Source organism: Ilyonectria robusta, assembly GCF_021365365.1.
Source record: "Ilyonectria robusta strain PMI_751 chromosome Unknown BGZ61scaffold_17, whole genome shotgun sequence".
NCBI classification, from domain to species: Eukaryota; Fungi; Ascomycota; class Sordariomycetes; order Hypocreales; family Nectriaceae; genus Ilyonectria; species Ilyonectria robusta.
The window spans coordinates 478,025-504,589 of record NW_025764451.1 but is presented as its reverse complement, the minus strand read 5'-3'; the positions used below and the strand labels follow the sequence as shown (position 1 = coordinate 504,589).

Below are 26,565 nucleotides of genomic sequence, written 5' to 3'. Positions count from 1 at the left end.
TCCTCAGCCGGGACAAAGCGGCAGCTATGGTGCTACGTCTTAAGCGGAGCATTGTCCAAGACAGGCACAGGCCAAGGGATTTCCGACAAGGTAATGGAACAAATCAAGATGGCAGTAAAAGACAGTCGCAGCCCGGTCGGAGGAGGAGTAATCAATCAACAAGTCAATCATTACGATCGGCTCGGTGCAAAGGTGTCGCGTCGGTGTACAATAGTGCCGCTCTCAGGCGCGTGCCGAGTTGGCGGCATGCACTCGATCACCACCTCGAATGGAACAGTCCAACAAGTCGGCAGCAACATATTAAACGGGCCCACGGCGAGATAAAGGAGGGCGGTAGAAGGCAGTATGGTCAACGGGCAACATAGGAGCGACAGGGAAGAAGATGGTAAGGCGTGAATAATCTCAGTAGAGGAGGATGGGTGAAGGGTATAGAGAGGGAATCTGGTTCACCTAAAATCTGCCTGATAATCTTGAAATGTGCTTCAGTTAAGTAACTAGCTTAGATAAATAACACCATACCTGATATAAGTCAGCTTTACTAACTTGAGAAAACTATTAGTATATATACAGCATATCGGTACCTTGTAGGCTTACTCCCTGTAGATACTTATAAGATTATCCAGCAGTTTTATAAGCTTTCGAATTACCACCCAATTTAGGCAAAGTATAGAGTTTAAAAGATTTAACACCCTTATTCTATTATATACAAACTTTTTATTATAGCAACCCAGCCTCTTTACTACTATACTTATAGCTATATATATAATAGTATATATCTACTACTCGTAGTTTCCCCCCTTAGATTCAATAATATATCCGTATTCCAGGAGTAATATTTCCCATAAGAAGCATGCCCGTTCTTCCCGAGTAAATTTATCAGCTAGTATTAAGCCACAGACTAAGTTTTTAACCTCCTCTAGAGTATACAGTATATTACGGTTCTAAATCGCTATATCTTTAGGGATTTTCTGGAATAACAATTTGATATCGCTTACGCAGTCTTTATACAATTTTTCTCGCGCTTTAAAACAGATACGGGGTATAATACCCGGTATGCTGGTATAAGCGCAAACACGCAAATCGCCCTGCCACTAGGTTTTCCTGAGCACCTCCAATACACTATCGATCTCCGCATCGAGAGTACTTCTCCCCGCCTCGAACGCGTCGTACTCGGTAATGTTAAATCCAAGGTCGCTGTGTAACCTGTCGAGCGTGCTCTTGAGCGTTGACTCTTCCCACCCCTGCGAATCCTTCTGTTCTCGAAAGAGCCTAGCATCTTTCTCCAATTGGCGCAATTCTTCGACTTGAGGTTCTTCATAGGGCTTGACACGCAGCAAGTTAACCTCGTTCTGGAAGCCGGGTCCGGAAGGTGGGTGCGCGTTAAGGGTGAGAAGCAATCGGATCAAGATAACCTTGAGGCGTGCCTCTTCAAGTTTCACCTCAGGAAGCCCAAGACCAAGTGGCGTTGATCGGTTTTGCCTCAAAGCGAGCTCCAGTGTTGTTCTCCCGAGTGGATCTTTCGTGTTTGGGTCCGCTCGATGCAGAACAAGAATGTCGAGCAGCTCGAGAGTATCAACTAGGCCTCCCGTAAAGGTGGTCAACAGAGCGCATATCAGCGGGAGGTTGGTCGGATGCCGCTGACCTCTTAGCATAGAAGGAACTGACAGATTCCCACTTTCCGCGCCGCAATTATCGAGGACCACGCCTAGCAGCTGTGGGCTATGGAAACACCACGGGAACTCAGTCCAATGTCGGTCGATTGGCCCCGGAGCAGCCAGCAACTTCCAGGTTTCCCTTTGCGATAGGAACTTTAAGGCTTGCGCAATGCTCTCTTGTTGGTGTTTAGAGAAAGGTCCTAGCCGCGGCAGGAGACATAGCATCATGGCACCGTATGAGAAGTTTGTTTCGTGCCAGTGGGCAAAGCTTCTTTGCCGCCAGGACAGAAGTAGATCAACTACCTCGCTCTTGCCATGAGTCGCAGCTAACCAGACGGGTATCATTTCGATGGCTCGACCCGTCGCGTCGGAGATATGGTAATGCATAGCGGTGTTGTCGTACGTTAATGGTGCGGTGGTCCCCAGAAGCCACTTGAACTCCTCGGCGCAGCTCCGACGTGGCTGCCACCTCTTCGTCGAGGGAGTGGCGGCGGCAAGAAAATGCACCGGCGAAAGCCCAGTGTAACTTTCGCCGGTGTAATCACTTGGACGTTGAATTGATCTCCTCTTCAGTGTTTGTAAAGCAGCCCGGTGTTCGGTGCATGCAGCTCCTTCTCGAAATGCACCTAGGAAAGCTTCGTCCAGTAGCATGTGTTGCTTGACGCAATCCCAGCAGGGGGAACCGCGGTTTGGGAGGACTGGTGTCAGGAGATCAAAATTAGTTCGTAAGAACTCGACTCCCAAGTCAGCCGCTGCCATTTGGTCTCGAACTCTCAGCATCAGCATCATTTCGCGGCAACAGCGGATCCGCTGCTGAGCTGGAGACTCAGACGATCCAGTGGCACCAGTTCTCTGCGTTTCTTCAGCCGAATCCATCCTTTTGTTACAAATTTCAACCATCAATCTCAGACAAGCCTTGTTGCTGTCACTGGCTCGGCCAAGTGCATCGCTGGTTTGTTGGAACGCTTGTACGGCGTGCAGCTTTGCTTTCTCCCAGTTCGACTGCATGCTATACGCCTGGGCTGCTAACTGGTGTGAGGCCGCCTGATGAATGAGCGGCAACGATGTCCACTCCAAGACCTCTTCTAAAATTCCAATTGCCTCGGATTCATTGCCCAACAGCATCAGTGCCCCAGATAGTCGGATTCGTAACTTGAAGTGCCCGGCAAGATCCTCAGATTCGTTTGGGCCCGATCTCTGTATCGCTGGTGAAGGAGTGTGCGTGTACGACTTCAGAAGCCGGACGAGGTATGGGAAGTCTGGTGCTTGTTTCTGATCGAAGCTCTCAGCCCGAGACATCCATCGCTTTGGGTCTGGGCGCCAATTGACAAACCGAGCGCAGTATGAATCCGAGCATTCCCAAGTCGCGGAATAATTCGCAAGCCGCTCTGCTAATAATGGGATCAGGCGCGTCTTACGTTCGATGCCCTCTGTGCCACCAGCGTGCTTGAGCAGTTCTTCCAGATAATAAACCCACCTTCCAAACTTCTTTGAGAGGTGAGGGATTTCCAAGCTTTGGGGATGTTCCTCGACTTCCTCGACTGACATCGAAGTAGAACTGGGATTGCGCCCAGTCACCTTCAGCAGTGGTTTTGGCGTACTTGGCCGTGATTCCGATGTAGACTCGTTGATTAAGCTGTGGCGAGATTCTTCGACCTCGACTAGCAAGGAAGTAGAACTAGGAACGCGTCTAGTCACATTTGGTCGTAATGTTGGCGTATTTGGCTGTGATTCTGACGCAGCCTCGTTGGCCAAGCTCTGGCGAGATTCCTTGACCAGCAAAGAAGCAGAACTGTGATTATATCCAGTCACGTCTGGTGGTGTCTCTGGCGTACTTCGGCGCGATTCTAAAGGACATTCGTTGAGAAACGTGATGTTCATCTCGGGATCGATGTCTTCGCTCCAAACTGCTGATGGCTCGAACGATTTGCTCGTTTCATCTTGGTTTATGAACTCTTCGGTGCTATGCATGATTTTCATCTGTCAGCTACTATGGGAATTAAAGTCGTTGTATCGAACTCACGAAGTAGTACCAGCCTCGGTGGTGGTGAGAGGGAGTTGCATGGAAATCCATGGATGCTCGCGGCACAAGCGCGCTGATGGCCTCTGATGAGGCTCTGGAGACAACAAGTCGGCAAGGAGCTTCTGAGCAACCTTCGAAACTCCTTTGGACTGTAGGCTTTCGACGGGGAATGGAAGTTGCCCAGATAAATAGTTCATGAGATCCGGTATATCGGAGAACGGTATTTTCTTGCTAAGCAGCTTATAAGCTACCGCTCCAAGCGACCACATGTCGGAGAGGAAAGTAGGCGAGCCTCCGTTGCTAGCTTTTAGGAATCCAAGCTGTTCTGGCGCTGCGAATGCGAAGGTTCCTCGTTGTAGGGTGGATGTTGTTGTAGAGTCTTGCCATCTCCGCTTACTGATACCGAAGTCTGCAATCTTAACGAACCAGTTGGGACCTTTGTTGACGACCATGATGTTCTGACTTGAAATCAGTCGACAAGCTTGAATAATAGTCGAAGACATTAGCTTACAACAGGTTTCAGGTCTCGATGAATGAAGCGGTTGTCGTGCATATACTCAAGACCCTCCGCCATCTGCAAGAAGATTACCTGCACTTCACACTCTGGTAGTGGCCGAGAAAGGTAGCGTCCTAGGTCACCAAGACTCAAGTATTCCATTGAGATAAACACAGACACATCATTCTCAAACCACCCATCCGCACAAACAAAACAATGCGAGTACTGCTAAAGTCAGCTAGAAGGTCTAAAGTCTAGGATTAGTTGACTGGCTTTTGGATGGGAGAACTTAAAGATAGCTTCTAGCTCCCTGGTGTAGTCAAGCTTTTCCCACTCCATAGTATATTTCCCGATCTCTTTAACAGCCCTTAGCTTAGACTCATCCTCTTCGCATCTCTCTCTATAGACAGTGCCATAGGAACCGCGACCCAGCGGATTCTCACGGACCCATCGCTCAACAACACGCACCCGTCGCTCGCTCGCTGCGTGCCCGGGTATGTATCGCACATGTTGAGTGTAGGCATTCGAAATCTCGGTGTCGAGCTTGGAATCTAGGACGAGATCGGAGATGTAGCGAGCCTTGACTATCTTCGTCGTTTTTGGACTAGGACTCGGAGGCACCCTCTGTGAAGCGGAGAAACCGTCCATTTCCGAACCGCCATCCGTCAGGGTACGGATAAGTCGAGCTCAGGCGCTTGGTCAATGATACTGGTTTCGCTATGAATCAATCTAGAAGGTCGTCGGCGGAAGGAGAATGGTCAGAGGAAGAACAGGCGCGTTGTTGGAGAATATCTGGAGGTTGATGTGAGGAGAGCCTGGCGTCCCCTTTTATAGCCGGGAGCTCATATTCACAGACGGGCCGAACAACTCTAGACTTATTGTTGTTCTTCAGGAGTGCACCAAGGCTTGGGCAAGAGACCAGGTATGACAGGTTGGAAGGACGAAACTTTTTAGCACAACCCGGCGAGGGTATTGCTTTTGTCAAATCCGGCCTAGCTTTTCTCAAACCAAGGGCTTTGGTTGGGAGAGGATTATTGAGATGGCACGAGTAGGGCGACTCTAGAGGTTCGCAGTAAATAGACTTCCTTGGTGCTCGACCGGGTTAGGTCAATGACTAAGTTACTGCGGCCCAAGGAGAAGCTCCGCCTTACATATATGAGATTATCGAATCTTACCCCCCCCCCCCCCCCCCCCCAGAATGTTAATAAAACGCAAAACTCGGGCGGAAGGGAGGGGATTATCGAATCCATCTCGTTATGCTTTGCTCATAAAGCCGGGAAGAAAGCCAGACATGTATCGAAGTCTAGGCTTAATTATTTGTTTATTGTAGCCGTTATTCTATAGTTTACAAATGTTTTTAGTCGTAATTACTTTATGTCTTAATTAGTATCTTACACGTGGTCTCTAACCGTAGTCCTAGGCCCGGTCTCAATAATTACTGAGACGTCAGATCCCGAGCTCTTGCGGTCCAGCTCCTTCATATGCACCAACTGCGTCTCATCGTCGACATTTCCAAACTCAACAGCATATGTCCTCTGTTGAGTGATTCCCCCCGAGTCCGCCACCACGTGGCCCGGCTCCGCATGGGACGTTGCACTCGTCCCCAACTGCCTGCTCTTGTTGCTCCTGTTGCTCTGCCCAGTGACTCCGCTCCTTCTGTGGCTACCGTAGTTGGCGTAGGACCCCCGTACCGTGCCTAATACCCTGGGGAATAGGCGGGCGATCCCTAGGCGCAGCGATGGCATGCAGGCGCAGATGATGCCCACGTTGATTTCTATGGTGGACCACTTGACAACGTCTATGAACTCCCAAGTAGCGTTTTCGGCATGTGATCCCAATTTTATAACCACTTGAAGACGGAGAGTACTGACGATAGTGACACTGGAGTATCAAAATTAGAAGCTGCGGGAGAGGTACTTGATGTTAGGGGGGAAGAAACGTACAAGGTTCCGACGCAAAACATCATCCCGACTCCCACCTTCTTCTTCCAATCCAGGTTGAGAGTCCTTAGCTGCGATAAGGGAACAGCAAGCAGCCACAAGTCAAGAACAATACAGATCGTTGCGTTTGACCACGCAATGGCGTTAATATCGAGGCAGTGTCCTTGGTGCTCTCCGTCCCACCTTTTCCAGAAGTAGCTAATAGGCTGGCACTGAAAGACGGCCAAGAAGATGAAGAGGATGCCGAAAACACAGTTGAAGGCAAGCGTGCACCAGAGAATTCGGCGGGCGGAGTGTTCGAGGAAGATGCGGAGGTATAAGAAGATCATGGAAAATTTAAGCAGCGTGATCTGGCTGAAATATAATATCGTCATGACGTGGAAGAACATGCCGAAACTCGTAATCTTCTCAGGAGTCAGCGTCCACACATCGCGGCCCAGGCCGTTGGGTACGGCGCCGTGGACGATGATGACCATGCTAGGTATGCCGCACAGCATGGTGAGAAGGATGAACCAGTCATCGAGGCCAAGTCCTAGCTCCCAGTAGAATCTGGAGGCGAAGCGTTGGAGGATGCAAAGCGCGGAGATGACGACGAGAACGTTGGAGAGAACCACGTATTCGCTTGACCTGTCGCGGACGGGAGCGCCGCAGCTTGTCAGGGTGGTATTTTTGGTGACTTGAGAGATGTCAGTAATTATGTTTTTTCAAAGAAGAAGGCAAAGGGGACCTGGTATTCACCCAATAACTCCTTGACTGTGCATGTCTCGGTGACGCAGAGCGTCACCTCCATCTGCAGAGCCTGGTTTGTGCACAAGCACGTTCCGTTTGTGGCAGAGCATGTCGACTTGGGGATGGCGACGGCAAAGCAATTCCTCTGAAAAAGGTCAGTTGAGAATTAAAAGAGTATGGGGGTTTTCTCCGGAATGGCGATGCTATCAACGTACTGCGCAATCGGGTAATTGTAGGAGCGCGGCTGAGGATGACCCCGGACTCGCCAGTCCAGCTGGCAGGGCCGCGAGACTTGCGAGGACGACGCGCTTCCACATGGCCTAGGAAATCGACGGCGGCGATAAAGGGCGACCAGCCCGTGATGCCCTTTTGCTCGACCTATATGGGAGAGAGGGTGTTTTGATTTGGAACAAGGAGCAGTTACTCAACAATCACCACCAAGACATCAGCAGAAGAACTGAATGCGCAACGACGGATGACTCGAGATTTAACAAGGGAAAAGCACCCGCCATTGTGCTTCGTCACGGATCTTCACAACAGACTAAGGGGCTGAGTCACATTAAGGCACCTGGGCGACTGGATTGAGGCCGTTGAGTGGCCTCCCGCAGGCGCTCACGGCGCGAAAGAGGGAGCATCTCCAGCAGTTGATTGGTGCTCGGCGGCCGAGTAGTGGCCAAAAGTTCGGAGAGGGAGTGGAGACGAGACGAGGCGCAGCCCAATACAGATAATCTCCTTGAGCCGGAGCGTGTTATTCTCTGGTCGCCTATCAAATCGCATATCGCAGCGATATCAGGGCATCATATCATCTGCAGGCTACTGGGTCGAAAAAAAAAACACCGCAATGGCTCCCTGCCAAATCGTGCTGATTTTAGGTGGGGTGGGGGGGATTCAAGTGTTTTCTTGAACCGAGTGGCAGGACACACACAAGACACAGTACACCTGAATGGCATAATTGCATTTTTCTTTCATGTCTCCACATGCCGCTTGTGGTTGTCGCGTCGAGGAACCATGTCGCCACAGCAGCATTGGTGCGTGCCGAGTGGTGCTTCCTCCCTGGTCTTGCCGTATAAATCTGGACGATGGGCTTTGGAGATTTCATGTTTTTCACGGTCTTTCTTGGACATCTTGGACAACAGTGTCTCCGTACAGCCGCACGAGCGAGGATTAAGGCTGTTCTCGCTGTGCTGACTTGCGGGAGCGGAGCGAGGTGTTGTATACGCGCTCGATAGCGGTGTTGTGTCCTCGGTAGACATTGGCGTGTTATCCTCGATTGAAATCGGCGTGCTATCGTCTGTTGACGTCAGCGATGTATCCTCCGTTGACAGCGATGCGGGATACACCATCAAGTGAGACGACGCGGGAGAGGGGTTTTCGTAACGAGTACCCTCTGCCAGAATCTGGTGGGGATCAACGAAATCGCGTTCATTGTGAGCAATTTGTGGTGGAGGCGAATCCACAATTATGGAAGAAGGGATGTCGGAATGACAGTCGTGGTCGTAGTTCCTGTCGAAATAGGTTTGGCAATATTCGCAAACTGAACCACCAAAGACACAGGGACCCCAGTGACTTGTATTTAGTTGATGATCATGATCTCGCCGCGAAATGGAGAATGCGGGGAATGATTCCCCGCACTCTTATCCGTGAAGAAAAGAAAGAAAGCGGATAAAATGTGACCGAGCTGGTGATCAACGGTTGAGAGTGCCTCCTCGTGGAGAAGTCTTACTCGGGATGGAAAGTAAAGAAGAACTTCCCTAGAAGGAGCAGGCACTGGCCCTCTTTATGGATGCCAGACCGTCTCTACCTGTGCGGGGCGATTACGTTCCTCAGCTGCCAGTTGTGGCTTGCACACACGTTGAGCCAAGCGCATGGCTTCCAAGGCTCTAGGGCTGTCTCAGCTGCGCTGCTTCCATGCTTTCCTATGGTCCCAACGACATCATTGAGGCCATTATTCGCCAAGGTGTGTGTCCGCGACACCTGACTGGCTTCATGCGTTCGGTGTGTAAGACCGGGTCCGGCCGGATGCGCGAGGCCGCTTGCAGAAAAGCGGGGAATTTACCACCATGCGGCCTGGCCAGGCGAGGCCATTATGCTGATTCGTCCTGGCCTTGTTTCCCCTTTGCATCAGGCAGATTCGGCGATAAACTAAAGCGAGGCAGTGTTACGTTTGAATCGCCACCAACATCGGGCAGACCAGGATCTTAGGTGAGGCCATAATGCTGATTCGCCGAGGCCTTGTCAATCTTGCTATCCCTTTGGCGCGATAGGGGCCTTTTTTATATTGTATCCACAATTGCTGTTCAGCTCGCAGGTCCGCAAACTTGGCAAAGATCTTTGCCATCCTGTTGTACACAAAAATGACCAGTAAGACCAACAATGCCATTCTTCGCATTGCGCAAAGCTGGGATATACCGCCGGATGGTCTCCTCACAGGTCTCCCCTTACTGCCTGCAATATATGTCCAGTACAGAAAAGGCATTGTATGGTGCGCCTAAAGGGATGCTTTGAGTAAGGTACTATCGGACCACAACCCTGGACCTGCAAAAGCAATGATACCCACAGTGACTTCATGCACGAAATTCACCACGCCGAAATCGTCAAAGAATTAAGGATTCAACTGAACTTCTATTGCTATACAAATCAGATAAGGCTCTATGTACATTTAAATTCCCTTTTAGACGTTGGCTGTACACCCCTGCCGCGTGAACCCAGGATTACTCGACGGCACGACACAAGGAATAAACAGAGCCAAGATTCGCAGCCGGTCGGCTTTGAGGAAAGCCACTAGCCAGCCTGTTTGTTCAGGGCAATTTCTCAGTACACCCCCATTTTTGCAATGCCATGGTATTGTCGAACCTGATTGACATGAAGATATGGCCTCACAAAGTTATGAGCCACTCTTCTCTCGACTGTAAATTGACTTCATCGACTTCCTGTGCCTGTACAAGGAACATGTTAGACAGACACACCCTGCAATGACGTGACCATCTTACAGGCCGAAAGGAAAGGGAAAACGCACATCTTCTTGTCTGCCTTGCCAGCCGCATTCGCGACTTTTGTAGCCTCCTCTTTCTCCTTTCCCATCCGCTGGGCCTCTCTCGCCTCCGCGTTGTCACAATAAGTGCAGATCTTATCATATCTCAGATAGGACTTGTTGCACACGGGACAACCCACATAGCACCCGGCTTTGCGACACTTTGGGCCCGGCGGCGTCTTATGTATGGGACAATGGTGCTGGCGATACATCTTCTCCAGCGCCTGAGGCGTGAAGACTTTCTTCAAGTGTCCCGTCGAGGCTTCGTGCGGCTTTGGGGCGTGTTCAGGGAGTGTAGCGGCGTGCCTCCACCGACACCAGAGGTGAGGAGAGTGGGGACGGTAGACCGCGATCGAGAGATCTCAACGGTGGGCTCAAGAATCCTTAGCTGAGAGCTCCGGGAGTGTGTTGAGGGATGCCTTTGACGGTGCCTGTAAGGGTGGCGCGACGATGCCTTTAAGACTACAGTACTGTAAATACGATGCAGAGGCGAAGAATGGCCTCAGCGACAAGTACTAATTTCTTCGCTCCCGGAGCCTGATGACGACTCATCGAGCGTGTGTGCTGCTGCTGGGCAAGGCGTCTCGCGACACAATACGGCTCGCCTACCAAGTACCACAGCTCAGAACTAAACCCCGCCTCAAAGAGTGCCTGTGTAGCGAACGTGCATGGAGGCGAAACCTGCCCCTGCATCTTGCGGGCTGAGATTCGGTAGCCCAGCCATGATTAGCATCCATACACAATCGGTTCAGTGAGGCCATTTCGGCAGTCCAGCCAACGAACCACGCTGCTTGAGATCTGTCAGGTTGTTTCCCCCATGCCCTGACCAACCCTTGGCGCTGAAGTCTAGAGCATCCCTTCGTCATCCCCCTGTACGGTTGTGCTTGGCGAAGCGTAGCAGTGGCGGGATGTGTAGACTCTGTGGAGTGAGGGGCTGAGGAGGACAAGGTGAAGGCTGGCTGCATTTCTGTCATTTACGCGGCTGCATTTCCTCGGCCCCAACCAGAGACTCCAGCGACATCAGCGTATGGCGCCTCTGTGTGTCAGGCTTGATAAACCCCGGGCTGGATTGGTACTCCGCGGAGCCTCTTCCGAGCCGAATTCCTTGGAGCGTATATGGAGGAAACAGGCCCTTAGCAGACTTGATCGATTTGAGGTTGAAATTGACTCTGCTAATCAAGAGAGATCAACCCGAAATCCATGTAGTGACCCTGGGGGTCCCCTGTCTGAAAACTCCACTACTCTGGGGAAGAGCCAGGGCCGGTCGCAAGCGTTTGTGACGCGGAGGATGGTGCAACTTGTTAGCTTATGCCAGCTCCTCTCATTTGTATCGGGATGGGGCATTACGGGCCTTAATCTTGTTAATTGTTATCTTTTTTATCCCTCACCTTCTTGAATGCGTGGTGTGTTGGGGTGGTATGAGGCGGCCTAGCGAGCAGAACAGCAGCCCGTGGCTGAGACAGCGTATCATCAATGACAAGGCGCCCATACGTTACTCGACCTAGTCAAATTAGGTTCGATAGATGTGCATGTGCCAGCAGCAGGCCATTTATTGATGCAGGATCTTCCTCACGGCGGCAAAGCGGGAGACTCACTTGCCTTGCCAATGGTTATCCCAGTGTTTGTATCTGACGTCAACCGGTGAAGAAGCGACCGGGGCCTGAAAACCAGTCCGCATATTAGTAGCCCAGGGTGGTGCATACCTCTAGCGTTCAGTTGCCTCGCTGCTGCCTTCGTTCACCTGCGTGAAAGCTTTGGTGCCCATTGTTAGAAGGCTGCTCAAACGGGTCAAAGCTGTGGCGACGAGACAAGATTGAGCCGCCAATATCGCCAAGTACTGTACCCTTTCAAATTGCGTAAACCTACGCGTGCCGGTGACTTTTAGGTCAATAGGCTTGTCTGGACAGTCATTGTAAAATCCTTCTCTTGGTACTGCATGAATGATCAAAAATAGGTGAAGTCTTTCTCTACATAATCGAGCTATTAATGGATCTTTATGTGCCCCGTTTCCCATACTAGGGGGTCTCCACAGCAAAAGTCGGCATGACGATCCCGACGGCGACCGTCCAATGATTTCCTGACTTCAGATCTCGTAGAGAATTGATGTCAGCAATTTCTTTGACAAAGCTGATCGATGTGTTACGTTACTTGTAACAATTGCATTGTCATTATGGCAAAAGATACAACTAAATCAACACTACTCCCCTTTCCCCTTCGCATCTATCAGTCACCCCCTTGGTACCTTGGTGTTTCTCTATTTATGCCCGCGCGCATCTATTATTTCGCGGTCTCATTGTTTCGCCCCAGGCGGTCTGTCTTATGCTCTGCTATTGCTATTGCTTTAATGTCTGTAATATCTTTAATTCTTTAATTCTTTTTTAAGGAAAATTAAATAAAATTAAATTAGTAATATTAAGTAGTAAATAATATTATTTTATCTTTTTATTTTTAATTTTACTATTAAGTAATTAAATATATATTAAGAGCTATTAGTCATATAATTTAATTAGAAATTATAAAAAAAACTTAATAGTAATATTATTTTTTTTTATTTAAAAAGATTTTTTATTAAAATTATTTTTTTTTTTAAAATTAAATTTTTTAATATAATTTAGCAGCAGGAAGGGACGGAAAACAACACCCAACTTATTAACTTACCCTAGGGGGAATACACAGAGAGTCGTCGCACAGGCATCTTGGCCGGTCAGCCCGAAGCTGCACCAGATTACGCGTATAAGGTCGGATCAGTCTGAGGCTTATGTCTCCTGATAGGGAAGCATCTCATGAGATAGAATATCGGGTCGGTCGCAGGAAAGTTCGCTGGCAAGGCATCAATGGGGCCTGCGGCAGACCGATATCTGAGGGAGGTTGAAGACGGAGGTTGGACAGGGAACGTAGTAACGGCAAGAAGGCCCAAATAAATCTCTCAAAAATGAAGGCAATCAATTAATAGACTCCCTAGCAGCCTCGAGTCCTTCCGGCCTCTCTGACTTCTAGGAAGAATCTCTGATGAAAGGAAAAAAACGATGATTTTTCCCAGTGACGGCACTGACCTCCCCTTTTAACCCCATCTGGGTCACCCTAGAGACATCCCCGCTAGCGACCAGCTAGCCCAAGTGTCCCTAACCGCCTGTCACAGCACGCGCCATTATGATGCAATATAACTACGCATACGACGATTCTACAAGTCACATTTTCGAATACCTACGCAACAAAGTCCCATCCTATCTTAAAAAGAATGGCGTTTTTTACATCTACAAAGGTGATGAAGGATTTATATACAATACCAGCGCAAATCTTCAATGGGGATTGGGATTCCTCATTCAAAATAGAAGATAGATTTACGGTTGGTTTTATGGTATTCTTTTTGCATGGCAAGCAATAGCTAACCTGTTGAAAGTCGTTGTCCCTATCAGCCATATGATTGTTGGCTCCGAATTTCATCCCCTGGCAGTGAAGCTTGCTAATCACTTTCTAATTGTTAATCCCTTGCTAATAGCAAGAGTATTACAGCCTAAAAACTCCCTATTAAAATACTTCATTTGCTCATTCTGGGTAAACTTCTCCCGAAACCAGAACCAACTTCGTGACCTTAACATAGACTAAGATACCTATAACAATCTCTTTTCCCCTAAAGTATTAAATGTCAATATATATATATTTATAAATAGAATATTTCCTAAGATTCGCTAAGTTCTTAAAAATAGAAACTTCTTCTTTAATAATCTTATAGGTTTGCCTCGGGTTACACCTAATTGACCAGCAGATAGAAGAATAATTTACTTACAATTCTATACCCATTGCAACCAAACTTGCAGCAATATTAATAATACTGCAGTTTATATAGGGCAAAGCAAGCTAAGACTTTAGGTCCGTTATATTTTTCACAAAAAGGTCCTATCTTATCCCCACTCAACCTCACCTTACTATTCAATAGCAAATAGGTCACTGCTAGGTTATTGCTATACAGTTCCAATTGGTTATTGGAATCCTGCTATAATTAACTACTTATCCGACCAGTTTCTCAATCTAGCAGAGTAGATAATAGTATCCTTATTTAATTCTTACCATCCGCTTTTATATTCAACAACACAAAGAAGCAAAGGGGCTTCGGATATTAATATGGGGTAAAATCTCAGCTACTACTCCTTTATCCAAACAGTTACCCAACAAATATACAACACTACCAGTTAGAGGCGCTAGCCTGCTATTCGCTTTTGGGGTTGCAATGTGATAAGTCCTATTTTTAATATGTTCTGTCGTTCTCTAATGACTTGTGTGAGGATAAAGAAGTCCCACGACCCAGCAATTCGCACATTCACCATCTATTAAATACGCACCTCGATTACCACCAATTAATAGCAAAGTTAATTTGCTAACTTTAGGTTCCGCAATAAGAACATAGATCAATCAACTATCAAATTCAGCATCACCACAATAGACGGATATCATAATCCATCAGGAGCTGGATATTTGATTTTTAAAATTATAGACAACCGCAAGCCCCATCCCAAGCTATGGTTTGGATCTCCGAGTATTGGGATAACCAAAAACTTCAATTAAGTATCTTATTTAGGAATTCGGCTTAAGTAATTTGATCCGTCGAAAGATGCATTTTTTACAGTCCCTATCCACCGCAAGAACCTGCTAGCGGGATTTGCTAAAGAGGGATTTAAGTCCTTTCTTTCCATTTACAGACTTACTATGACTATAATCCAGCTACTCGAGGGAATTACCTAGATAGGATCTGTTAACACACTCGGACTTCAACGGGAACTCGCTCGGCACTGTAAAGGTAATGGAACTCAAGGTGGATCACCTTGCACAGATTTATCAATAGATCCCTCAACCTGGGAAAACAGTCTTAGCACCACGAATCGCCTCCTAGCAAAGAAACTTCCAACTCATAAAGGATCAATTTGGGATTAATAGAACAATTGTCGGACCAACCATCCCTCCAGACATGACAAATACCTTTTGGTATCCTACGACGCAAGATGCAATAGGCCTCCCAAAGCCCCATTCTTGCGATCTCTGCTTTTACTCCACTACTGACACCAGTAAATTCAAGTGTGAAAGAGACGAGACACGCCCGGATGTTTGGGTCTGCAAATTTTGCTCTTTCCTCAACAGGCCGTGTACGTTCACTCCGCAAAGCATGTCAAGGCAGTACTGGGGAGACACGCCACCACACCTCCAGTACAAAACTAATGCTCCTGGGTGGTCACTGTATCCTACTGGACCTCATCGATTTCTTACATTCCATCATGCAATTCCGCTGATTGAACTCAGCACTCCGGTTCGCGTTCCAGGGCCCTTGGAGGGAAATAATGCGATTGAGTTGGAGGAGTGATTTTAGCTGGGTACGGGTTTTAATTTGGTTGCTTCAAGGGGATTTTTCAATTCCTAAATTTTCCACACTAAACAAACTAGCTATCGTCAATTGCTATCATAAATAACAAAATAGTAGCAGTATGTCGCGGATTTATCGCTGGAGCTCTTTGAGAATATAAAGCTTAATTATTGCTATGCTCTGAGAAAGCTGTGAAAAGCCCGCATTTTTTAAGATTATAAGGGGTACCCCTTAATTTTCTGATTTTATACTAAAAGTTGGAGTTAGATTATTCTAATTATATCTTAGACTAGGTAGTTTTTTTTTTTCTTAGAAAAAAAAAATACCTCTTAAACTTTACTCTAGCTATTAAATATATATTATAGTAAAATTATCTTATATCTCTAGTAATTATATATATATACTATAAAATAATACTTATTAAGTTATTACCTGCCTTACTTATTATCTATATTTTTATTTAATTACTAAAACTTCTCTAGCTTTAATAAGAATATTTATACTTTTATAGATTAATACTATTAAAATATTAATAATTATAATAATATTAAATAAAAGATATAATATAAAAATAATAATTTAAAAAGATAATATTAAAAAAAAATATATATATCTAATTTTAATTAAAATTATAAAAATAATAAAAAATTTAATATTAAATAAAATTATTATTCTTATTAATTATAAAAAAATTAAAATAAATAATATTAATAGATATTAAATTAAATATTTTTAATATTTAAATTTAATATTATATTTTTAAAATATAATAATAATAATTACTATTTTATATAATTTTAAAAAAAGCCTATTATATAAATAATATTAAGATTTATATTATTTGGTTTTTTTTTAGCTTTACTTAATATTATCAAATAAATTAAAGCTATATAGTAATCTCAAATAGTAGAAATAAATAATAAGAGCTACACCCAGCACCAGAAGAAATAGTAGCTAAATAATAAGATTATTACCTACCAGTCTCTGCCTAAAACTTCCATTCAGCCCCTCTAACTTCAACTCTATTATCTGCAGTTAACAATCTTACTATCTGCAGTCAATAACCTTAAGATAGTAACCTTATTTCGAGCAATAGGATATAAGGGAGACTGATATCTCCCATCGTCAAGAAACCAACTTCCCTTCTAACACTCATCCTATCACAACCAATTTTCAATATAGCGAATTTCATTCGAGCAGCTCTTTCCAGGGATAACTCGTTATATCCGCATTATAGATCCCAACTCCAATATGATGTCGGATTCTCTCAGAATCTAGAAGACGAATCGGAAAGATAGAAGCTGAATTTCCTCTCGAGCTTCCTTGAGAAAGAAAATCTATTTGAGCTATCGCCACACCATCCGCAACACCTAAATAGAAGCCAACGGATCGCATTGGCTATTTTTAGATGCCATTTGCTTCTTAATAATAGGACTAGAGTTAATAAGCAAGAAAATCAAACTCTTGTCCGCAGTCTTATCCCATATATCCAAATAGAAATGGGCGCGCTTTACGACTTGGCCAAAAATATCAACAATCCCGATCCAAGGGGTCAAGTCTTCCTCCAGGATATCGCCGGGGCCCAATACGACCCCTGGTTCCAGGAGCTGTTGTGTTGCGTTGGGTTGGTACGGATGCTAGCTACATAGGGTGCTGGCTAGAGGGGGGATTCGAATGACTTAAACGGGTCATCATCGGCGTTGGCTTCGAGACGATCAGGTACGACTTCAGGGCGTTCTGGCAGGGCAACTTACGGATCTCGGGGCGTTAGGTCGGGTCGTGGGAGTTTTCAGTGCAATTATCAAGGTTAGACTGGGTCGAAAAAGTTAGACAGGATTCCGGCAGAGAAGAAAAAAGCAGCTTGAAACCCAAAACTTGAGCCTTGGCAACTGTGACGTGCGCGCAACGAAAATGCAGTAAATTCAAATACTAGGTTCCCTTATCGAGGGTAAGATTTATATTATAAAAATATAATTATATTCTAATTTTATATTTAATTAAAAAATTAAAATAATCTATTTTTAAATATAAATTATATTATTTATTTTCTACTTTATAATTAATTTTTACTTTTTAATTAATTAATTTATTATCTTTTTAATAAAAAAAATAAATAATATAATAATAAATTATAATTATAATTATATTAATAAATAAATACTTAAATACTTAAGATTAAATATTAAAATACCTTAAAAAAATACTAAAAAAATTATTAAATAATTAATTTATATAGAAATCTTAAATTTTAAGACTAACCCCTTATAATTCCAATTTTTATATTAAAGTTATTACCGAGTAAGAGAGTACCATAAAACTAGAGTTTTAGGATACAAGATGAAATTTTTAAATAATACTACAACTTAACGATGTCTGCAGGACAGACTTTAGAATTTTCTATATCTCTAACTTCTGTTCGAGTTCAGCTAGTGGTGGCCTCCCTTTCGTCGTCGATGATTACAGATCGTGCGTTGCCCGGAGCCTCGTTGATGGCGGCGACAGTGGCTTGTTGCATATCAAGATCGCCGATGTTGACAAGTTTTTTGGAGTAGCGCACTTCCATTTGAACCAAAGCGGCAGTGCTTGCTGCCATGATGGCAGGGGCGACGAGAGACCAGCTCTTCATGATGACGGGAGTAGATGATAAGTTTCGTGGGTTCGTCGGAAGAAATAACTAAATAAAGGAAGGAAGGGAAGATGTAGGTGATGAAATAGATGATGAGAAAGAGATGATGAGATGATCGTTTGAAGGTTTACAATCTGATTTATGCACTTTTGGTCCCCAATTCTAACTGGCACCCTCCTCACGATGTCCCGAGTGTCTGCCTCTCTACCGCCAAGCCTCGAGTCTCTCTTAGTATCAGACGTGAAAAACGAAATGCTACCTTTCGGTACAGAGGTTCGGGCCGACCTTCGCGATTTTACAGGAGCCTAGAGCTTAGGGGATCGTTCCCCTTGGCATCAAGTAACGAACCCCCTGAAACAGCGGCCCCTCTGCTGCTGGGGGCAGGCGCCTGACGATAAGGCTGGCAGGACAGGCGCGGGCAAACGGGGCAAGGATGAATTGTAGTGGATGAATTAAGCTTAGTCGCTGAGAGAATTAACACCCTGTGTTCAAAGACAAATCTGTATATAGCTTAACCTTATGTTAGGTTCTAGAATAACCGAGCCGTCTCGGCGTAACCTGATTCTGGATTCGGGGCAACGAAATCATTACCGTGCAACCACATCAGCTGGCGACCATGGATTCACCCAGGCCGTGAGTGTATTGTAGACATGTTTTTAGACAGCTGCTATGAATTGGAGACTTCAGAGCGTAGCACATGGGATGGAAGTACTGATCTCGTCACGATGCCCTCATGTGGTGTTTGCGGCGGCGTTGGACCGCGACACCAGGCTAGCTACGCCCGGTTTCCTGAATATCATCTCTCCACGACCCATTCTTCTGCGTCAAGCATTTATGCTGTCTTCTCCCCTTTTTGATGGCTGTGCGATGCAACGCGATGGGTATGGGTATGACGTGGGGTATATTCCCTCCACACCGCTACCGCCACTCACCTGACAGCCAAGACCTCGACCGTTGGGGTAATAAATACGTCCACAAGTAAGTCTTGAGGACGCACGCATCGTTCGTTGGCTCCGGCGTCTCATCTCAGTCAATCAATCTCGTCTCCGGGTTCCGCAGCACTTGGCGGCAATGCATTGTCTGCCGATCATACATAAACCGTCGTACACGGAAGAAACATGGATAGAGACATGGAAACCTGAGACAAGGGCTTGGTTTGCATGTGTCAGTTTCCCCACCATCCGATTTTACTGTCGGAATATCGAAGATTCATACATGCGTGATTATGTGACCCTGTCACCTGCCCTTACCTACTAGGTCAGCTGTTTGCAACCTACCTCAATTTCTACAGATTCAACAAACACCCCCAGGCCCTATGTTGACCCACAATTAGATTACCCTGCTTAATTATTAACCGCTTCATAACCGAGGTAAGTAAGAAGTAGTCAGGTAATCAACTCAGGACTCAAGGAGCTTCCCGCAGTGTCTCTCTTTCGCCCGTGTCTTTACTTGCCCACACACAGCAGCGCAACTCCAAGACGACACCCGAGTATCCTCTGGGCGAAAAGCCGCAATGCGGTATACTTTACTCCATGATACCTCACTTGAGACGACCTGCGCGCCTGCCGTGACAACACGGCCAGGGACCCAAACCACAATCAGCCCAGGTCGGGGCATCTCGTATCGACGCATGCTCGCCTCCTTCTCGTTTGGATGAACCGAACGCATGGCCGCCGAGGCCCAACACGGCACTGACCGCATTTCGGGTCTCGTGAAAGGGATCATCCACTCCCATGTAACCTGAATCATAGCATCGGCCCGAACATTGTCAAGACGGCTAAATTCCAACGGCCCAGGGTCTAGGATTTCTCCCCCCGTAGCATAGTGCCAGGATCCACAACAGCCTGGAGATCAATCATTGGCTTTCGAGACGTGCATTGCCTCGGGGGAAGTGAAGTCGGGAATGAGGCGGAGAGAAAGCTTTGAAGCAGCCGGCCCGGGCATCCGCAACTAGTGCTACGCCAAAGCTGAAGGACAATTGGAAGGAAACTTCAGCATTCAAATGCTTCTTCATATAAGGGACCTCTCAAACAGCTCGGTCTTGATATGGGGCCTTGGCCGACGTGGTTTACTCGTGAGCAGCGCAACCTTGGCTAGTGCTTTGAGACTGGGCTCGCTCGGTTTCGAGCGATGACGATGCCTTGACTGATGACTATCTTTCTCGCCTACCACAATAGACGTTTGGATGCTTCCTCTTCCCCACCCTAGTTGTCGGGTCCTAACGACCGCAGCCATGCTCCCGCAGTCATGCTCCCGCAGTCATCCTGAATGGGACTGACATAGGCAGGGACTCATGTTACTATAGGCCGCAGTGGACGCCTGCGCCTTATGAGCACCAAAATAATATGTACCGCTCCAACAGTTGGCAGAGAATCTCACCACAGGTTTGACATGCTATGAAGCTTGGATATGTGACATGTCTACGACGACCTCGCCTATTATGGACTTGTGGATCATCATCAACTCCCACCACAACTTTTCATGTTCACATTCATCCAGTCATCTACACCTCCTTTATTTTCCACCACTACATCCATGTTCTTCCATCGCGCCTCTGCTGTCCTTACTTTGTTCAGCTTCACCTAGGCAACCCGTCTGGACTACCCCGTCGTCCAACGCGAGTGCACCGTCTGGGGCTCCATCAACATCCAGTTCAAGACCCATCTTCCATTCCTAACTACACGGCTGAGGTGATGGTGTCCGGCTGAGTTCCCGAGTCATGCTTTAACGGACACCACCTGGAAACTATCCATGGGCGAGGATCGACGTCTATAATGTCACATTCGCGGCTTGAGCCGAGGTCTTTATCGTATGCGGTCACAAGAATACCTATCTCAAGTTTCCAAGGCATCATCTTGCCACTAACACGTGCGGCTAAGGCTTTGCTCGTCACCTAAGTCCTTTAGTTACCCACAACCCCTATGTCCGTCTATTGGTCCGCCCTAGCCCTGCCATCTTAAGGAGCTACCCATGCGGCTCTCTGTTACCCTGCGGGCTCTTTCTGCGCGATGGTGGATCTTGGCATCTACCATATTGGATTGCCTTCTCATGGATCTCAAAGCGTTCGCCCTGCTACTCTACAGCTGCCAGCCGACAAATCAGAAGTTCCAAGCTACTCAAGACAGCCAATTTTCCCTAAATCTGGGCAAATTTCGCCAAATTAACGCCAGATGGCAAGATCTCCGATTGCAAGTTTGTGTGGCGTGACTCAATCAAAGCCTGGCTCTTGTCCACCGAGTACTGCTCCAAAATCGGAGACGCTGCTCACTCCCATTTGCCAACATCGTCACAGGGTGCATGCTAGGCCGTTGAAGACGTTGCCACAATCGCCATCTGTTTGGAAAGAGCCAAAATAGATGTTTCGCTTGCACTCCAGGTCTTTGAACGCATCCGCTTTCACTTATCCACCAGCCATCGATTTCTACACGACATGTCTACCACAACCACGAATGGGCACCAGAGCTTATCAAGCAGGATACCGAGTCATTTAGCATGGCGAGTTTCAATTAGATGACCGATTTTGATTGACAGGAGCAAGCTCGTGAGCACTTTGAACATGAACCGAAGACATTGGAAGCAGGTTGCAAGGCACTGTAGACTTGTTTGTTACCCGCAGGCAGCCCGTTTGAGGAGCAGGTTAGAGTGGAGGAGCTTCGCTTGAAGTTTAAGAAGATTTGAGTCTGGTTTAGTGATAGAATTCCACAGGAAAGGGACAACGATGATGACAAGACGGAAACACGATTGTCATTATGTCGTGTACCAAATGTCTTTCGCTACTTTTAAGGAATTTAGTTCATGTTCTAAAAATCTCAGGTCACTCTCCAGATTGCTTAATTCGGCCAAAGCATTGACGAATTGGCTTCTTCGAGTAATCTACAGCGATCCCTCGAGACTGTTATCAATACCACTCAAGAACGTAGGATTGGAAGTACGCAAATCGATGTGGCTACCCTATAGGCACAAAAGACACATTTTTCCACTAGCCGCAAAGACGGGAGCAAATACTCCGCCATCCTTGGTAACGGAGACTGGAAAATAAATTTCCACTCACTACAGACAATGTGGTACGATAGTTGGTGCTTATTGCGTTATCGGGAGACATGTCACTGAGCACTGATTGCCGGTGAGCCTTGAATACGCAGCCAGTCAGAGCATCATGCAAGCGAAGGATCCATCAAAGGCGAACAAGACTATCGAAACAATAAATAATTCCGTGGTATGATGCCCCTCATTTCCCCGCGTTTAGCACATTGCTTTTCATGCTGTTGGGAGGATCTTCCAGAGTGATCCCATCGCGATGGGATTGATGTGTCCACAGCAACCGAGATGAGGAGCCAGAAAAATCTGCACTCCACTCTGGTTCCGCAAGGACAATAAGTAAAGATGGTGCGCTAATTCCACGCTAGGTCGGCTGATTCCGTGATGCCATTGACGCAATAATGTTACTCCAGGTGAATTGCTCAGAATCTGGCTCTCAAAGTTCAGACTGCGTGCTCTGGGTTGGAGCCGTTGCTTATCTTTGGTGATGCTCAAATCTCTACTCAGGAGCACCAAAGTTCATCGTCCTGCAGCAACATTTCTTCACCCACCAACCAACGCACGGAAGCCACGGAGGGAGCCAGGGGGAATGACGACTCCGGCAGGTGGCGATGTGGATGCTGGAACAAGATAGCGTGGAACTAAATAGGATGTGACCAGGGGATCATCAGCTGCGACCCAACACATCGGGAACAAAATCTCTTTCAGATCATGGCCGAAACGCCGCTTACCCCTTCATCCCCGATATCTCTGCCACCTCAAATGCGACCTGTACCTCGTATCTGTCCAGTTACACTTTTTTGACTTTGAGCCAAGGCAGATCCTCGATTCCGGTGCCTGGGAGTCGGGCAATCTCCTGGCTGTCATGGCTCCTCTTCTCCGGTTTTTGTTACCCAGCCTTCCCTGCACCCATGTGGCCCACTCGGGGATGTCAGAAATGATCAGCGGAGGGAGTCGAGGCAAATCATCGCAGTCAGTTCCCTGTTTGGGCATAGGCAGAAAGGGGAAGGTGGGCCGAACCCTGGCCGCTATCACACGGTTCGATTTCGCCAGGCTGGCCGAGATCCATCCACTTGCATCCACGCTGATCCACGTTGAAGCGCCGTTGCGGTCGGTTGGCGCACACGGATCGCAGGAGATCTGTGTGTTGTGAAATCAGCCACCGGCGTGAACCACATCCCGGCCGGAACAGTGCAGAACCGCCGAGGCTATCTAGAACTAGGCCATTCTAGCGTCCGTCTCATGCGAACCGCATCGTGCTAGCCTCCGGCCGGTACCGTAGAATCTTCGGAGGGCGTTCCAGGGCCCTGGACAACCCTGCACGAGGGCCCTGCGAGGCGGACCTGAGCTCCACGGGATGGAGAGCGATCTCATGGTTGGTGATGGCTTGGCGGGTTCCTGACTCGCTCCTGCGGCAATGGTTGGACAAAGGCGAGCCGTTTAGGTAACGCAGACCCTCAAAACCCACCGGTAGGGGCTCCGATGACGGCCGGAGAGATAATAATGGGATGATTAGCGGCCACTTCACGTGGTATTCGTGGCTGCAGGTTCGCGGAATCGGGATAGCCCCATCGGGCTGCATATCAAGCTTCCTGATTCAGAGCAAATAGGGGTCCCTGGCACAGAGGGCCGCCGCCGGCCTGTCTCATAAAGACGCCTCAGCACATGGGGAGCCGGGTCCCAGAAAATGCGGGCATCCCTACTTCGCCCTCATGTGCAAACTTTGCTTTTCTCCCTGCCTCTTGCTCGGAGTTTGGCCATCGCCCTTACGTCGATAGCTGCCACTCGAGTCTGTCTGCCAACGACATCAAAGCAGCAGCAGCAGCAGCAGCAGCAGCCATGTCGGCCCTTCTCGCCGAGCTGTGGACGTGGTACGGCCTCACCGTGGCCGTCGTCGCCGTGCGAATGTACGTTTTTGGCCTCTTTCCCGACTTGACAGCGTGATCGACAGTGGGCTTACCCGATTTGACGTCCAGGATATCCCGGAGGATGTTGTACGGATCTTTCAAGGGGATGCGGGTCGACGATTACCTCATGCTACTCACTATAGTACGAAGCCTTTAGTCACAGTACCACCACGGCGCATGGCGGTGATGCTGACCTCCATTAGGTAACATATACGATCCTGTTGGTCGTCGTCAAGGTCTTGACCTACACGCCTACGAACCTCATCAACCCCGCCGACGGCATTGTCCTCACTCCCCAGTCCATCAAGGACCGTGAGTATGGGTCCAAGTTGGTCATCGTCACGGAGCAGATGCAGATGATTACCATCTGGGGCGTCAAAGCATGCTTGCTAGTCATGTACAGTCGATTGACGTAAGTTCCCGCATCTCAACTAAATGCGTGATCCTGGTACTAACATCTACGACGATAGTACGAGTCTGAGGCAAAACTGGCTGGTCAAGATTGTTGCAGGATATGTTGTTTTTAGCTTCGTCCTCATGGAGATCTTATTCTTCGCGGCGTGGTGTCGGCCCTTCCACAACTACTGGCAGGTTCCTCCAGACGACAGTAAGTTGACTTTGGTGTTTTGACCAGGCTGCGACTAACATGGATGTGCAGTGAATTGCTCGGCTGAGACGAACCACATGATCACCAACACCGTTATGAACATTTCTACCGATATCATGATCATCGCTCTCCCTATGCCAGTCTTCCTCCAATCCCAATTACCTCTGAAGAGGAAGGTGATTCTTTGCGCCGTCTTTGCGCTGGGTGGATTCTCGGTAAGCTTGCCTCTCAAGTCCTCTCATGGTTTTGAAGCACTCGACTAATCGATTATCAGATTCTGGCCGCTTGCCTCAGCAAGTACTACAGTTTGGGCGATCCCTACGGCAGCGAGTGGATCTACTGGTACATCCGCGAAGTGTCGACCGCCATCATCACCGCCAATCTCCCGCTCACCTGGACGTTTATGCAACGTGTTTTCCGCCTGGGATCCTTCCATGCCAAGTACGGCAAGTCCTCCGGCCAGCGCACCGGCGAGGCCACGAACCGACTACGATCCGCCTACGGAAACCTCAGCAGCCGCACGCGAGAGGAGCCCGCGGCCAGGACTAGGACCGGCCTTAACGACATCGACATCAGCCCGTCGGAAAGCCAGGAGCAGATCAATGGCGGCTACAGCATCCCGCTCAAGATCTACCAGAAGAACGAAGTGCACATCACAAGCGAGCAGATCGACGTCAAGGATGGACGCACGTCACCGAACCATACCGGCACGAACGGTGTGACATTTGCCAGGGACGACGTCTCAACGAGTAGTGAGAACGGGGATAAATCCACCGGCGACCCGGAATTGGGTGTTGTCACTAAGGTTTATCATAGAGTATGAGGCATGTAAAATGGCTGCGGTCGGCTGTATAATATCTTGGACAGCAAGACCTGGATTGGAAGTGGGATACCCTGCGTTAATTAGAGCTAAACCGGAAGTGGCGTTCAGGGAACATGAACATGGACTGAGCTGATGAGCCAGACGTGGCTTTGACATTTAATACAAGTAAATAGTATAATGATATTTTACTCCCCAGTACTTTAATATGTTGACGTAAAAGTTGTCATTTGTGGCCATCAGCAGACACTATATCCGGTGACTGTACAGGCGGATCTTGCCTAGCTTCGACTCCTAGACCTTGTACTCGCATGCTAACGTCTCACCCTACGCTTCCGTCATCTTCAAAGAAAATATTTCTTATCCAAAGGACTTGACTTTCCCTCTTTCTAGTTGCATATGGCTTGAGTCACTTAGTTAACATCATCACCATCATTGGTGACTTGGTTGTAAGGCTGACCGTTAGACCTTCATCAAACTCCAAAAAATTGAGAGCATTACTCACGGGATCTCCATTTCCACATTTAGCAAATGAAATGTAAATAACGAAAACCAAATTGGATGCAACTCACTGTTTCACATATAGCCGCCGAGGGTCATTCGTAAGAGAGCATGGATGTGCACCCTAGTGGTGCAAGGGTCACATGATCTCATTTGCACTACCAGTCGTGCAGATATGGCTGCCCACCAAGGGAAAGGGGGCTTGGGGACGGTAGATAGGGAGATTCCCCGCTGTTTTAAGATAATAAAAAACACGGTCAATTTATCAGTCATAATAACGTTATTAAGGTCGTAACTACCAACAATTCAATCAGTCTAAATTGGCATTATTTGGTCGGACATTTTGCGACTGTCAGACCCCACATACAGGATCACGAGATCCGTCACGTTACCCGGGCTGATTCATGATTCATAGAGTGTCAGACGGAGGGATCGGAAATCCCTCGCCGGTCAAGATGATCAACACACGGTCAATCAATCACTCATAACGACGATATCAAGGTCCCATTTATCGCCAATTCAATCAGGCTATTTTTGCCTTATCCGATCGTACATTTCGTTTCGTTGCGTGAAATGCCACCAGCCCAAACTGTCAGACCCCACTTACGGGATCACGAGATCTGACAGGGGGCTCTGTCATGTGACGAAGGTGAAAAGCGTGAAACAGGTTGGTCAACCTCAGAAAATCAGCGGAATAACACCCGGCCCGGCCCGACTGACAGATGTGCGACAAGCTGTTCAATGTCAACTCCTGGGCCGCCAATTATTCCGCCGATGTACAGGGACGACCAACCTCCAACCTTGGGATGGACCGACTTAATTAGACGGGAGGATTAAAG

The 26,565-nt window shown here is 47.5% G+C and overlaps 5 protein-coding genes across 5 annotated transcripts; 1 reads left to right on the top strand and 4 right to left on the bottom strand.

The window, feature by feature from the left end:
• Nucleotides 1–1,091: 1,091 nt before the first annotated feature.
• On the bottom strand, nt 1,092–4,822 carry BGZ61DRAFT_480997 (uncharacterized protein; the record flags this gene model as incomplete). Its single annotated transcript, XM_046249255.1, has 4 exons — nt 1,092–3,618; nt 3,679–4,136; nt 4,190–4,399; nt 4,643–4,822. The coding sequence occupies 4 exons, from the start codon at nt 4,820–4,822 to the stop codon at nt 1,092–1,094; spliced, it is 3,375 nt and encodes a 1,124-aa protein (XP_046101133.1).
• A 682-nt stretch (nt 4,823–5,504) lies between these two features.
• BGZ61DRAFT_395588 (uncharacterized protein) lies at nt 5,505–7,281 on the bottom strand. The gene is made up of 4 exons (XM_046242935.1): nt 7,059–7,281; nt 6,853–6,988; nt 6,118–6,790; nt 5,505–6,055 (listed from the first exon to the last, which is right to left on the bottom strand). The coding sequence occupies exons 1-4, from the start codon at nt 7,158–7,160 to the stop codon at nt 5,566–5,568; spliced, it is 1,401 nt and encodes a 466-aa protein (XP_046101132.1). The 5' UTR covers nt 7,161–7,281; the 3' UTR covers nt 5,505–5,565.
• A 67-nt stretch (nt 7,282–7,348) lies between these two features.
• Nucleotides 7,349–8,710, bottom strand: BGZ61DRAFT_520143 (uncharacterized protein; the record flags this gene model as incomplete). The annotated part of the gene is made up of 2 exons (XM_046252436.1): nt 7,349–8,476; nt 8,695–8,710. The coding sequence occupies 2 exons, from the start codon at nt 8,708–8,710 to the stop codon at nt 7,809–7,811; spliced, it is 684 nt and encodes a 227-aa protein (XP_046101131.1). The 3' UTR covers nt 7,349–7,808.
• An 8,914-nt stretch (nt 8,711–17,624) lies between these two features.
• Nucleotides 17,625–17,853, bottom strand: BGZ61DRAFT_535377 (uncharacterized protein; the record flags this gene model as incomplete). Its single annotated transcript, XM_046254267.1, has 2 exons — nt 17,625–17,639; nt 17,689–17,853. The coding sequence occupies 2 exons, from the start codon at nt 17,851–17,853 to the stop codon at nt 17,625–17,627; spliced, it is 180 nt and encodes a 59-aa protein (XP_046101130.1).
• Nucleotides 17,854–23,642: 5,789 nt separating this feature from the next.
• Nucleotides 23,643–25,426, top strand: BGZ61DRAFT_456534 (uncharacterized protein). Its single transcript, XM_046246530.1, has 6 exons — nt 23,643–23,798; nt 23,868–23,940; nt 24,002–24,210; nt 24,269–24,405; nt 24,457–24,620; nt 24,680–25,426. Exons 1-6 carry the CDS (start codon nt 23,731–23,733, stop codon nt 25,226–25,228), a joined length of 1,200 nt encoding a protein of 399 aa, XP_046101129.1. The 5' UTR covers nt 23,643–23,730; the 3' UTR covers nt 25,229–25,426.
• The last annotated feature ends 1,139 nt before the right edge of the window (nt 25,427–26,565 follow it).